We start from the raw sequence: 15,446 nt of genomic DNA on the forward strand, positions 1-15,446 counted from the left end.
AAGCAAGCAAAGATGTCCCTATAACTCATCATGTCAGTGCCAGAACCATTGGCAGACGGCTGTTGGACGCAGGACTACATGCCATGCTACCATGTCAATGTTGGCAAAGACTGCAATGGTGTCATAAAGTGACTTTTTGAGAATAATCCATAGTGACAAATCAGATCACGAAGCAGATCAGCAGTTTGACACAAGTTATACGTCTAGGTGGTCAACACTCCATCCCTATATCAAAATCTGCAAGAACTGTGTAAAAATATTAAAGCTTCCTGCTATGGATTATCACAAGACACTATTAGACATTGCCACAACTCCATGCTGAGACATCTGGAATGTTCCTTTAGCAAACTTGGCTTCCCAACCGCATCATACTGAGTGACACTCCTTCTGTATGTGTAGCCTAATAAATATTACCTGTGTCAGTCATAATCTTTAATTATTTACTGTTTCTATTAATCTTTATCTTTCTTGCAACCCAACACTTCCTTCTGGGTGCAACTATCTTTTGGCAAATAATCCATTGGCAAAAACTAGTCAATATATTTATACGAGCACATCTTTTTTTGTAAGATTTCTTAGAATAAGCAATCACAAAGTCTCAAAATGAGTGAAGTAAGACTGAAATCAAGCAAAAATCCATTATTTTATTGCATAAATTTGTACACAAGAATCAAATTATCTTGACTGGTACATATTTTGTACTTATTTTGAGATCAAATTACTTAAAATAAGGTAAAAATTCTAAGTACGTCTGAATAAGCTTATTCCTAAAATAAGTAAAATAATCTTACACTTGCAATACTTAGTAAGCCAAAAACTATTATTAAAGAGAAAAAAAATAGATCATTTCACTTGCTATGATTTAGTTCTTTGCAGTGCATCAAATAATAGTTACTTTACTTGTGTGTAAAGTCCATTGATATAATTGTATAAATAAGGCCCCAATTGTTGTCTACCTCTTGTCTATCTGGGTTTACAGTATTTACCTCTTTAGGCTCTGTGGGGAACACAGACTAATGAACTGGGATGTTCTGGTCTGGTAAGAGGGTGGAATGTCTCGATAGCTGCTTTGGAAACATCAGTGGGTACATTTGCATACCAGTGTTAAGTCACAGAGCTAATAAAGACCCCTCATCAGTTGCATAAGTCACAGTTAGAGCTTCCTGTGGCTCCGCAGGCAGGTGGGAGTGTTTTTGTGCCCTCCAGAGAAGGCTGTGAACCGAGACAATGTGAGCCAAGTGAAAAACATCTTCCTGAGTCTCAGACAGTCACAACTGTGAATGCAGGTGTAACCTGTGAAGACTGTACCACAAATATACACAATACTGGAAGTTCATTTGTTTTTATTTGATGAGTGCTAATGGTAAAGAGAGTTTGTGTTGGTCATCATCAAGTCCTTTGTCAGTGCTCACAGGATGCTCCTGGCTGAATATTTTTGCTTAGGGGACTGTTCTCAGTCCAGCAGTGACACAGATGTTTTAAAAAACTCCAGAAGCACTGCTGTGTCTGATTCCAGCCCAAAACACTGCTGTGCTGAGAATGACCAACCTGTAGGGACCTGATCATTAAAGAACAGGGATGATATTAAATTAGACAGAGAAACAGCAGACTGCTATTACAGAATTACTCATTGCTTCTGTATGACCAGTGGATGTTGTGAGTATGCAATGTAGTTGCCTAAGGATCAGAATCTGTGCCAAGGTTGTGTTAAATAACTGTGGATATACACTAGACAGTATATCGTGCATGTTAATATTTTAACGTTGCACTCATTATTGCTAAAGTAACTAGTAAAGCCATTCCTCTCTGACCTTCTCCCACTGTACTTCTCATTGGGAAATGTCTCTGGAGATCTGAGTGGAGTGCTAGTAAAGGGGAACATATTTATGATAAGGTCAGAGGTGAGAGTTAAAGGTGTTTGGGTTGAGTAGTGGAGGGTCAGTGTAGTTAAAGCAGTCACATAAAACAGTAAAATATATTACAATGGAATTCAGTGTATTAAGAATCAAGATTTCACTTGTCATTTGGGATAATTTACCAGTTCATCATGAAAGTAACTGTCAGATTCAAATCATACTGTCAGCCCAGCCACTTCCTGTCTGCCTGCCACGGACTCTGTTTTCCCCTGACACAAACTATATTTCCCAGAATTCCCCTGTGCTCTCTCCTCTGGACTCTCCTAGTCATGTGCCACTGCATCCCATGAACTCTCCTTCATATTAATTAGTCTAACTGTATTGAATTGAATCTATTTTCGTAGCTCTTTTATGTGTACTTGTACGTTCTACCTCGCATTCTCATTTTCTCTTCTGCCTTTCGTGTATGTCCTCTGCCAGTTTGTTTACTGACTACTGCTATAGCTTAGCTAAACTTCTGTTAAGTATTGTTTTCTGGTTTAGATCCTTGCCTGCTTTTGGACTCTCTGCCTTGCCCATGGTTAGTGTTGTTCTGTGTATGATCTTCGGCTTTAAACACTGAATTTTGTTTGTTCATGCTGCTTTAATGGTGTTAGCTACACCTGTGCTTGATTTTCCCTGTAGTTCTGTGACTATCTTTAATACATTCTCTAATACTAATCCGCGTGTGTCTCATCCGTGTTTGGCATTCGTGACACATACTAAAAGATAAAAAATGGCAACAGCTGAGAAACAAGGTCTTTACTTGAATGCAACAATAAAGCAAAATGTTAATAAAAGAGTTCTATTTTACTGTATTATCTATCATTAAAATAATAGCAATACATAATTAAACGGAACAGTCGCTATTAATGGTATTATTATTATTATTAGGTATTAATCTCTGTTTAGAACAGTATAAAAAAAGTAATCATTCGGTAAAATGTTACCGAATGAAAAACGTGTTACAAATAAATTATGAATATAATAAATTCTACATTTATTAAGGCTATGCCACATAGTGTATATTTTAAATGAGGCAAATATTATATCTGAATACTACCAAAAAAAACATGCACATTAACTAGTAGAGAGCTAGTATAAGAATAAAAGAAGAAAAATAAGAGGTAGAAGTAGAGTAAACAGCAAAGAGGCCCAAGTTAACCCCTATAACCCCTACCAGAACCCTATTAACCCCTTTGTTTTTCGTCTTCCTGTCTCCTGTTCCTGCTGTTCTGCCCCAACCCTTCTGACACACAGGGGAATATCGTTCCACCACTTTGGTCCTGTAGCACAGAGAAAAGTCGGGATGTTTGTTTTCTGTTGGTTTTGAGGGATGGTGGATCGAGCCGAGCAGTACTGGAAGCTCTAAGAGCTCTTGGTTCAGATCTGGCTTTGACCATCAGTGCTAGCAAGTAGGAAGGAGCTGGTCCATTTTTGGCTTTGTAGGCCAGAGTCAGGGTTTTGAATTTGATGCGTGCTGCAAAAGGAAGCCAGTGGAGGGAACGCAAAGAAGGAGTCACATGACTGAACTATGGAAGATTGAAGACGAGTTGTGCAGTTGCTGCATTCTGAACTAGTTGCAGGGTTTTGGTGGCTCACAGTGGAAGACAAGCCTGAAGAGAGTTGCAGTAGTCAAGTCTTGAGATGACAAGTAAATGCACAAGCAACTCAGTGGCTCCCTGAAAAAGAAAAAATCTATAGACTATAGGAAGTGTATACATGTATTTTAGAATTACAATAAATATTGTGTTAATAAGAGACTCTTATCTGATAAGTATCTGGATAAACAGCAGGTTTGAGCTCACGTGCTATCTATGTTATAAAAAGTAAGAAACTAACTTGCTGCTAAACGGAGTAGCATCTGTTGATCCACATACTAACATCCATACACATACACACACATACACACACACAGGGTTCAAAGTCACAGTACAGATTAAGTAGTAATGTAGAAGGTGACACACCTTTACACATCAACACCATGCGCAAATATAAAAATAACTGTCCTAGATCAGACACACACACACAAGACAGATTGGCTGACAATTTAACAATTAGACCCCAACCTGGATGCCAGTGCCACATTCTGCCCTTCATGGGCTGATGCAGAGGGTAACTCTATCCACCCTTGCACCCTCCGGGCAGCCCGGGACTGACATGTCATACGGTGATCACCCCCCCCGTGCTGGAGCAAACCGATAGGGCCACCCAGACCACAACACCAGAATTAGAACTCAGCTTAGAGTTCTATGTGCACACTTCCTTCAGAAGACCCCCCCTCAGTTCCTCCCCCCCACACACACCCCTTAAAACACACACACTAACATACACGTACGTATATGCCTGAGAACATAACAGAGATGTCAGCAGATCGTAGAAAAGATACTCTTTAAATTTGATTTGCTCTATTAACTAAATGTTCAAAATTTAACATTATGAAGAGTTTAGTAGCAGCCCTCAAACACGTGCCTGTAATATTCCGATATTCCTGTCTCTTTTTTATATTTGATTAGATCTGAGCTTGATCTAAACTATTTATATGTTTACTATATGATGGAAAAACAATAAGATCTACTGCAATATCCTTCAGGGACCTGGCAATTAAGTCTGCTGTACTATGTATAAATCTGAGTACTAGAAGTGTCACAGACTGAGGAGAGTGGATGTAAGTGCAGATATATACATTTTTATTAAACAAACAAGATAAATTAAAGCAAAAACTGAAAACAAAACTGGAAAGATAGATAAAGACAAGAACAAAACTAAGCTTAACTAAACAAACAAGAAACTGAGTAACTAGAATGACACTGTCAGTACAAAATGAACACACTGGCACACTATATATAGACAGAGAGGGTGAAGAACACCTGGGCCTTGTAAACAAGGGGGCGGGGTTGCAAACAAGACACAAGGTGACAACACTAATGGCTAGGGCGGGGTTAGGGAGGAGACCGGACAATCCCAAAACAAAGCCATATGCTCTAGTAGCACATGGGGGAGTAAACAAAACATGAGAACGGAGGACAGAAACAGAAGACAGACACAGGTTAAGGTGTGACAAGAAGCACCAATAATATAATCCATTGAATCTACTGTACTGTCAGTAAGGCATTCTTTGCTGTCTAATGATGCCTTAATTGTGGGGGTGTGGCCAACAGGGCACAGTCACTCTCTTTTCAAATATCCAGCCATCGAAGCTTTCACATTTTACAGCATCCAGAGGGGCAAGTGATACAATGATTTTTTTTGCAATTATTATGTTTCTGTTGCCAACTAAGATGTTAAGATTTTAGAAATGTATAGTAAATCCGACCCTTTCAAACCACAGTTTCAATTCAATGTTCTCAGTAGAGCACAGCAGGACATCTTGCCTTTCATTTGAACCCCTTTTTCCCTACTACTGCAGAAAGTCGACTGAGTCTAGTAATTGATCATCTCTCTGTCATGTTCAACAAACAATCAAAACCAAAACAGCATGTCCAAACACGTGCTCAAAGAAACTCCCCAAAAAGAGGGGGAAATAATGATGGAATATTCTCGCTCGGTTGAGGCAGTCCCCTCCCTGCCTCCCTCCCTCCCACTCTTTCTTTCTTTCTTTCTTTCTTTCACTCTCTCTCTTTCTCTCCCTCTCCCCACCTTCCCATATTCTCTTCCCCTTTTCAGACTGTATAAATAACTCCTGCCTGGGGTCCCCAGGCTCAGAGAAACAGCCTCCAGACCTGACAACACTGGGATCCCAAAGAACTATCAATCACCCCAAAACCCAGACTCTGCGCAGACCTGACACCGACCTGTGCACACTCAACTGGGAAAAGCAAGGACAGGGGGAAGCAGTGAGAGAGATAAAAGAGATTAAGTAGAGGCTACGCTTCACTGGCACCAAGGCAGTGCTTCATCAGTCTGTCTCTCATTTCACTCAGGAGGGAAAGAGGAAGGAACAGATTAGTGACGGTGCTGCAGAGGGCAGAAGATCAGAAGGAAGACACAGTAAAGAAGTGAGGTGAGAAATCAGAAAAGGGAGCATCCGTGAGGAAAGGAAAAGAGAAAAACAGCTTCTCTGTGCCCCAGACTTCTATGATCTACTTGAAAATGTGGTCCCTGGCTGTAGTTTGGATCTCCAGCCTGCTTGTAAGTGCCCAGGCTCAGGGCACTGCCAGCCTCTGGAAAGGGAATGACCGCAGCGGCCGCTGCCAGTACAGCTTTACCGTGGACAGCCCAAAAGAAGCCAGCTGTCCCTCAGCAAGCACTGGAACAGAGATGGAAGCCCTGAAAGCACGTCTGGGACTGCTAGAGGTGCTGGTAGCCCGCCTGGCAGGAGGAGAGGCACCAGGAACTGTGGCTGGTGCAGGACTTCAGGAAGCCCACAGTCAGGCCATGAGGGACAAGGCTCAGCTACAGCGGGAGAAGACCCAGTTGCAGCGGGAGAAGGACCGGCTGGCCCAGCAAGTGGAGGACCTACAAAAGAGAGTGGCAGAGCTTCAGAAGGAGGCAGAGAGGTTGAGGAGCAGACCCTGCCCACAGGCGCCTCCTCCCAGTGTGCCACAGCATGACAGTGGTCTCCGGCCTGGAGCTGGTGAGTACCAGTTCCATCTCTGTTTTTGTTTTGCCCTAACACACGAGATCCATCTCTCATCCAAAGAGTTTGATCAATAGTTAATGAGTTGAATCAGATGTGCTGGGGCAAAAAATGTGTAAAAAGATACGGGTTCCCATTACTAGGGTTGAGAATACAGCTAATATACTTGGAATTAGCTCACTAAATTGTCTTTCTTTGGTGTAATTGAGAATTGAATTTATTGAAGGGGTAGCCCCTTGAGATGTGACATCTCATTTTCAAGGGGGTCCTAATTAGAGAAGGGAACAAGACGAATTTGGGTAGGAGCAGGGATGATTTAGAACTTTGGTAGAAAGTCACAGGTTTCTCAGATTAGTCCCATAATCTTCCAGTACACCAGTATGAGGAGTTCAGCATTGTTAATGACTGAATAGCTAATAGTTGGTAAAAAGCAAATCGTTGCTGTCCTATGAAAAACACTTATCTACATTTTTGTTGATTTTTAGTTTAAATTTTTTTACAGATGAACGGACCAATAGAAACTTTTCAAAATGACCTGAAATAAACTCTTTTTACATTGACCTCTATTGAAAGTTTACAAGTTTTTTTCTCTCCTGTAAAGTTGCTGTTTTGGAGATAAGTGTTTTTCATTGGACAGCGTCGAAATATGTTTTGCTTTGCAAGTTAGTAAAATATGTTTAATAAGGTTAATTTGCTCGAGGTAGAAAGGTTGATTAAATCTGATTAAGAACTATACTTGCAGGTGATTTCACTTGCACAAATGTGTCTGATGTAACCATAGATTTGAGATTGATGTTAAAGGTCAGAACTATGTAAAAAAAAATTCCAACATACAACAGTTTGATGTACTTTTTGATTGAGTTCATTGTGCAACATGTTTTAATTTAAGTTAGCAAAAATGTAGCTAGTTTTAAAGATTTTCCCAGTATGGGTAGGAAAACAGTACAACAAAATCTATATAAAACAAAACTAAACAGTTCCATACACAAATGTATACACATACCAGGCTTGAGACATAGCATTCCAGTTTGCTCAATTCTGGTATTCATGAGTAACAAATTCCTGAGACTACTGGTGGCCACACAGTCATACTACAGATTGTACTCATGCTTCAGTCAGACATAGAGGTCCTCTTGGTCATAGAGTAAAGGAACAGCAAGGATGGGATAGAGTTCGGAAGAGGAAACTCAGTCCGTTAACTATATATCTGCCTGTAATAATTTATGACTGCAGAGAGGGAGAGAGGGAATACTCGGTTTAGTGTTTATGACTGACCCTGGTGGATGGTCATTCTGTGTGTGGGGTAGGGGATGCCTGTGTGAGAGGTTTAGGACCACTCAGCTGTGAATCTTAAACCTGTAACACACCACGAAAGCACACGGCTCTGTCTCTAAGACAGTACTATGGTACTATAGTGCTATAGGTCATCCTGTGAAGACCAGCTGCTGCTGAAAAGTTTGCATACTGAATGCTTGCCTTTCTCTGGCTTGGGTATGTTAACTTATTCTCTCTGGAAAGGGTCTGCAAAAAGTTTACACAAGACACCCACCCTCTCCCCCTATCTAGGCACGTCCTGGCCTGCACCCAGGGTGGTAAAATTTATGGCCATCAACCTGGGACAGAGGGGGAACCCAGCCAACAGCCTTCTGCACTAAATCCTGCTTTACTCCCATTTAAGAGTCTAGATGTTCCTCTCTCTTTCGTTTTTCTGTGCCTCTTCTGTACACTTTCAGCATATGTTCCACTCCATTGTGTATACACCTGTTCTCAGAGTGCTGTGGTCCATCCACACATACACAAACACATATGCTGCCATGTGGAGAAAGTATCATGGTGCAGGGTTGAACCGGATCTAAACTGCGAATGGAGTGAAACCAGGGGGAGGAGAGATGCAGCGAACTGTGGAGATCCTCATCACGGGAGGCAAAAAGATACTTTGAGTAAAAACAACACAAACAGGACCCCCTTTCCTCGTTTTTTCCTGTATTTGGGTTTCCACTTGAGGAATGCCGGACATCCAGCAGTGAAAAAATACATGGTCTTGAGTGCCTATGGAGACAGAAAACTACCCAGTTGAGAAAACTAAAAATTCCAAAGCAACTTACTGCACTCGATTTTTTAAACTTTGAGGCCAACCCAAAATGTTAAGTTTTGAAGAAAACCACCACCAGTTGTGCCAACTACACATCTTTATTTTAGATAATTCCATTTTCTGTATAAAAACATGAATCAAATTAATGTAGTGAGCCCAACAGCATATTTTTTTCTCAGTTAGAAACTGGAAAATAGGAAATTATGACCATTATCTGTCTTATTATCAGTCATCAAGCTTGAGTAATGCAAATTTGACCAGCTAAACCCAACCAGCACATAAAATTAAACCCAGTAACCCAAAACACAGCAACCTGCTCTTATAGCCTTTAACACTGAGGCCAAGCATTTTACTATTATATAACCCATATATAATGATCAAGAGAAGGCAGCCTGTGGAGAATGACTACACACTGATGGGAGAGTTGGAAGACCCTGCAGAAATGTTCTGTAGAACCCATTCAACTGAGCATGTGCAGAGTAGTTGGCTTGGCCTCAACTAGAGCTCAACTACAATTTGTCAATTTTGCCAACAGATTATTTAGTAACCCAACTCTTAACAAGAAAATAAATAATGTTAGTTGAGGCCATTCAATATTTTATGTTACTTAAAAATCACATTAAGGAGAACAATTGTAAGTTTAATTAAATTTCTGTAGCTCTGAGTGATCCAGCGCTACAGGGTGCTCCCACTTTATTCAGTGGATCGCCAGTTCAAATCCTGTTGCTTGCCATCAGCTACCAGAGCCCCGAGAGAGCACAATTGGTCTTGCTGTCTCTCTGGGTGGGTAGATGGCGCTCCTTTCCCACATCACTCCAAAGTGCGTCTGTGAGCTGATGTATCAGCACCAAGTCACTGCACTCTCCTCCAAGCGCAATGGTGGCAAGTTTGAAAGAGGCGGTGGCTGACTTTACATGTATTAGAAGAGGCATGCGCTAATCTTCACCCTTCTACTGTTAAGGCATCAACTAGTGAGAGGGGGAGTCCTAATGAGTGGGTTGGGCAATTGGCATGTAAATTGGGGAGAAAATGAAAATATATATTTAAAAAAAAAAAAAAAAAGAATTCTGTAATACTACACTATTTTATACCTTACTAGACCTACTAAACTAAACCTTGTATAGCTAGTAGTAAACTGTCCCATCTGACCTTATGCCCCAATCACCCTTGATTCACCCTTCATTGCATAGCCAAACTCTGCAAATACAAAATTCTACCGTTTATCGTCTAGACAGTGCTCTAAATGCGCAGCAGGCATTCAGATGTTGATCAGTGCCACAACAATTTAATCACACGGGATAAAGGACTGACGAATTTGTGCTCATTAAAGCCGAGGGTTTGACTTGTTTACACTCATGAAAGCGGCCAAGGGGCCAAAGATTTTAGGCAGCAGAACAAAGGCTGCACAGCGTCATTATGCCAGTCAGCATGAGCACAGAATCAATCAGGTGTAAACAGTTCTGTTTGTGTAAAATAAGCCTTAACTCTACTTGCCCTGAGTTTTTGAAGGTTGCTTGTACTGCCTCTGTTTCCATCAAGCAACATTTGGCTCAGGAAGACAAACAAACCTCCTTCAGACACAATATCCATTTGTGTAGAGCTTTGAAAATGGTTGGGCTGATTAGGGTGACTTAGCAAGCTAATTGATTTTAATTTACTATTGCTGCATGTGTAGTTGTTTTTCTAAAGGTTATTTAAAGGCTTATGCTATATCTTCTCTTCAGTCAGAGTAATTGCAGTCTGATGGAGAGTCTTTGCTTACCAATTGTTTCTAATGGGCTTGTGTAAAAAACATGGTTGACCTTCCTGTTGTAAAACAGACAAAAGTGTCTGGTTTGTAAAATTATGGCTAAAATTTAATATGCAGTTGTTTCCATGTGTACTTTAGAAGTGGTATAGCCCAAGACAGCCTCACTCTGTGCTTCAGTCACCTTATGTGTGGGAAGCAGTGTATTGAGGTCGTACTATCTGTCTGTAAGGCTCTGCTGTCTCTGATTGATGAGAAAAATCAGTTGGTATCAATTTTAAATTTTTCCCTGCGGAAATGTAACTTCCTTTCTGCTATTTAGGCCCTTCTCTCTCTCATCTGGCGTCCAGACCAGGCAGGACACAAGGAGACACAAGCAGCCTTAGAGGTGATTTCCAAAACACACAAGCAGACAGTCATACAGTCCATCCTTAATTTTCTACATTAAAAAAAGGGTTTTGTGTTTTCTTAATTAATTATTTGTTGATTTGATATAGTGGAGAGACTGGAGAATGAACAGGGTAGAACTGAACTGAATTTGTAGATGAGAAATGGAAAACATTTCTGAAACATTAAACAGTGAATTATTTCTGTTATAAACAGCAACTTCACAAGCTCAACGCACATCAGAAGTGACAATAATGATAAAAAAAAAAACTATCTACATCTGCTGTAAACATGCCTCCCTTTACTTACCAACTGTAGCAGTTCCATATTAGAACAAAATTTCTTGGTTTAAAGACTAAGAAAAAAACTATTCTGATGATGTATCTTAAGGGTGGAATGGGTCTTAAACAAGAGAGTTTATTAGCATATATATTACTGGCTATGCTATTCTATTTGTGCCATGTGTGATTCACATGGTGGTGAAAGAAACCAAAAAAAACATGTGTGGATTAAAGCCATGTTGTATAGGGAATTATGTAACATTGAAAATGCAAGTTTTAGGGTGGACATAGAAGAAAAGAAGAAAATAAAAACATTGTATTGACAATTATGGAGAATTGGATAATTACAGGATACAATTAGTTCTGACCATTTAATTTAGTGCTAATTTGACTGTAAATGTGGTGTGATCATCTAATATTTTGTCTCAAAGTATGACAGTAATATACACAGTCTGTTGTTCAGCTAGTTTTGGGTTGTTGAGAATCATCAAACTGGTAAACTGGAGCCCAGTCCCTTTAAATGTTCTACATATTGGATTAAATCTGGAAAACTTCCTTTCATATCCTATTTTCCTTTCACCTATGTGTTGTGAATGTTTAACTTCTGTTTAACTTTTTTTTTCCATTGTATTCCATTCCCTAGACCCCTCTTGGCACTATGGAGGTCCAGCATACCAGGAGCTAAAGGCTGAAGTGGCTGAGGTTCCTGCCCCAAGCCCAGAGAACCCTGAGGATAATACAGGTAAAGGGAATCTGCATCAGAATAAAGACATATTAATACAGTTATCACTTTATATTTCCCAACATTGACCCTTATCCGTTTTTCCCATTTCCTCCTAAAGCCAATATGGCACCCATCAGTCTGTCTCCATGTCTGCTGACAGCACAAGAACAAATACAGCTATTTTTATCAGTGTGCATGAGCCTGAAACAGAGCAGCTTATAAAAGGACTGGGGTATCTTTAGAAAGGTGCTAAAAATGTAACAAGGATCATTTGATAAGACCAGGTTGCAAAACAAATAGTTAACTTTGGGATTTTCCCCCCTCAGTTCCTCCCAAGTCCTGCCAAACATCTCAGACATGAGCGTTTACCCATAGCTGCCCCTCATCTCTGTTTCAAAGTATTTTAGGAAAGGGTTAGTATACCCCCCGATCACTTGCACTAGCAAGAATGCCCTGATGACCTGACATCTCTGAACATGAACGTGCTGTACTTTCATGATTCTAAAGTCTCAACCTTGTGGTATTTTACTTTTTAAACACTGGATTTTGTAGGATAATATTTTCTCAGTATGGATACTAACATTGTGCAAAAGTGATATAGCACGGTTTACTGATTTTAACGCTCTAAGGCTAAGTTCAAACTGCCAGTTCAAATCCAATTTAGATCTACTAGTGTATCTCAAAAATATCACTAATATCTTTAAAATTACTTCAGTAGTTCAGTTCAAAATGTGAAACTCATACACACAGAGTGATCTATTTTAAACGTTTCTTTCTTTTTTATTTGTTGATGATGATTATTGCTTACAGTCAATGAAAACATAAAAAGGAGTACCTCAGAAAATTACAATATTATATAAGACGAATTGGTACTTTTGACAGTGTAGGCAGTGAGCAAAGTCCTGCTGGAAAATGAAATCCGCATCTCTATAAAAGTTGTCAGCAGAGGGAAGAATGAAGTGCTGTAAGATTTTCTGGGAAAACACTGCACCGACTTTAGACTTGATAGAACACAGTGGATCAACACCAGCAGATGACATGTCTCTCCAAACCATTACTGATCATCAGTAAATTTTGCATTTCATTTGGAAATCAAGGGAGCAGAGTCTGGAGGGAGGAAGAGTGGTGAAACAGTCCAAGCTATTTGAGGTGTAGTGTGAAGTTTCTGTAATCAGTGATGGTATCAAGTCCAAAGTCAGTGCAGTGTTTCACAGAAAATATTACAGCACTTCATGTTTTCCTCTGCTGACAACTTTTATGAAGATGTGGATTTTATTTTCTAGAAGGACTTTGCACACTGCCCACACTGCCAAACGTACCAATTAGTCTTATTAATATTCAAATTTTCTGAGACACTGATTTTTGAGTTTTCATTGTCTGTAAGCCATAATCATCAACAATAAAATAAATACACGCTTAAATAGATCACTCTGTGTCTAATACATCTATTTAATATAGGAGTTTTACATTATTAGCTGAATTACTGAAATACAGCAACTTTTCAATGATATAAATTTTTTTTTTGAGATGCACTAGTATATTGAATTCAGATGAACAGACAGAAACCAAATGAAATTAGGTTTCTGCAAATCGGATAACAACCACATTTGGACAAGGATTGAAATGTGATTACAACTAGATTTGTACATATGTGCTTTGGTCTGGATGCTCTGGGTGATCAAATCGGATTTATATCTAGATTTTTTTGCGTCCCTCTTAACACACTCCATCTCTTTCCTTGTATAAAAGCCACAGTAGGACTAGAACCAGTTACCCATCCCTGATAGAGGCCAGTGATGTTCCAGACTTAAGGTGCATATCGTCGCTGTCCAATGAAAAACAAGTATTTCCAAAACAGCAACTTTACAGGAGAGAGAAAAAACCTTGTAAACTTTCAATGGAAGTCAATGGAAAAAGAGTTTATTTCAGGTCATTTTGAAGAGTTTTTATTAGTCCTTTTATAAAGACATTTTGGCACAGTGTAAGGGACTGTTTGTCTGTTCAAATTATGTAGTAAACTAAAAAATTGACAAAATAGATATGTTTTTTTCATAGGACAGTGATGATATATTCTTCTTTTTTTTTCCCTCACAGGCTGTGGTGAGCTGCTGTCTGTGGGAGAGCCGGTGTCTCATCGTAAGGCAGACAGCATTGCCGGTAAGTACGGTGTGTGGATGCAGGACCCAGAGCCTGAGGCACCATACGGGCCAGGAATGCTGTGGCGCGTCGACACAGTAGGCTCAGAGGTGCGACAGCTCTTCGGCTATGAAGACATGCAGCAGCTGTCTCGTGGCTTCCCCACCAAGGTTCTGCTTCTGCCCGAGGCCATGGAGAGCACAGGGGCCGCCATGTACCGCGGCTCTCTCTACTACCAGCGCCGTCGCAGCCGCACCCTCATACGCTACGACCTGGCCTCGGAGAGCGTGGCTGCCCGCAGAGATCTGCCCCACGCCGGCTTCCACGGCCAGTTCCCCTACTCCTGGGGCGGCTACACGGACATCGACTTCGCCGTGGACGAGGAGGGGCTGTGGGTCATCTACAGCACCAACAAGGCCAAGGGCGCCATCGTGCTCTCCCAGTTGGACCCACACAGTCTCGAAGTTTTGAGGAGCTGGGAGACCAACATCCGCAAGACCACAGTGGCCAACGCCTTCATGATCTGCGGGAGGCTTTACACCGTGGCCAGCTACACCTCTCCCAACACCACAGTCAACTACAGCTTCGACACGAGCACCAGCCAGAGCAAAGCCATGACCGTGCCGTTCAAGAACCGCTACCGCTACAACAGCATGGTCGACTACAACCTGGTCCAAAGAAAGCTCTTCGCCTGGGATAACTACCACATTGTGTCGTACGACGTGCGGCTTGGCAAGCAACAGTAAAGCGCTACACAGTAGAGGTGGTTGCAGAACCATCATTATTATAAGAGGGGTTAACAGGTTGGAGACTGCACAAACATGTCTTGCTGGCATTGGGATTGTTCATAATACTACACTTCTACGCAATCATGGATGTAAACATTCTATAGCTTTAATAAAGGTTTTTCTTAAATCAAACACACATAAATGCCAGCAAGGTCAAATAATTGTTTTCCTAATACATCATGAAGTTAAAAAGCCAAGTGGAATAAACTTCAGGGAAACCCCAGGCTCACCTCACTCTATTTGTAATGCAAATCAGGCTTTGAAAAGCAGACGCCCCAATCCAGATTTGGTGTCTTCTATTGCCAAGCCAAAAATGCACCCGCTGAAATATACAGATAACCAGTCATATAAAGCTGCTCTGGTCTTCCAAAACCTGTTACGTTGTTTGCTATTAAATGTTCAATAATGCAGTTTGTGTTTGTGGTAAAAGCGCTCATCATGCAGTGCCACTCCCAAAAGCCATTTGGTTTAACTGGGATTTTGTGTGTGTGTTTTTTTTTTTCTTCCAAAGAGATTATTTTTCTACCTTTGCTTGTATGCCACATCTTGTGCATTCTGTGTACAGCACTGACACGAAGGCAAGAACAGCCAGTTTATTAACATTAAACTATAGTACACTTTTCCAGATAACTCACAGCTTTGAAAACATTTCTGATCTGCGAACACAGCATGGTACTGAGTTAATAGTATTCATTAAGTTATATTCAAGTTTAAATTCATAAACACAGAATAAAGATTTCTTTTTTATATCAAACAATGGATGTGTGCTCTTTTTTCTCTTGCTTGTTTCTGCATGTCTAACCTTGTTAAAGGTTTA

The 15,446-nt window shown here is 40.5% G+C and overlaps 1 protein-coding gene across 2 annotated transcripts; it reads left to right on the forward strand.

The window, feature by feature from the left end:
• Nucleotides 1–5,556: 5,556 nt before the first annotated feature.
• myoc (myocilin) lies at nucleotides 5,557–15,386 on the forward strand. Of its 2 annotated transcripts, XM_007259469.3 has the most exons (4): nucleotides 5,557–6,471; nucleotides 10,636–10,701; nucleotides 11,625–11,723; nucleotides 13,800–15,386. In XM_007259469.3, exons 1-4 carry the CDS (start codon nucleotides 5,973–5,975, stop codon nucleotides 14,585–14,587), a joined length of 1,452 nt encoding a protein of 483 aa, XP_007259531.3. In that variant the 5' UTR covers nucleotides 5,557–5,972; the 3' UTR covers nucleotides 14,588–15,386. The 2 variants fall into 2 exon arrangements, with proteins under 2 accessions (XP_007259531.3, XP_007259532.3); XM_007259470.3 differs by lacking the exon at nucleotides 10,636–10,701 and having other exon boundaries at nucleotides 5,558–6,471.
• Nucleotides 15,387–15,446: the final 60 nt, after the last annotated feature.

Source organism: Astyanax mexicanus, chromosome 1, assembly GCF_023375975.1.
Source record: "Astyanax mexicanus isolate ESR-SI-001 chromosome 1, AstMex3_surface, whole genome shotgun sequence".
NCBI classification, from domain to species: Eukaryota; Metazoa; Chordata; class Actinopteri; order Characiformes; family Acestrorhamphidae; genus Astyanax; species Astyanax mexicanus.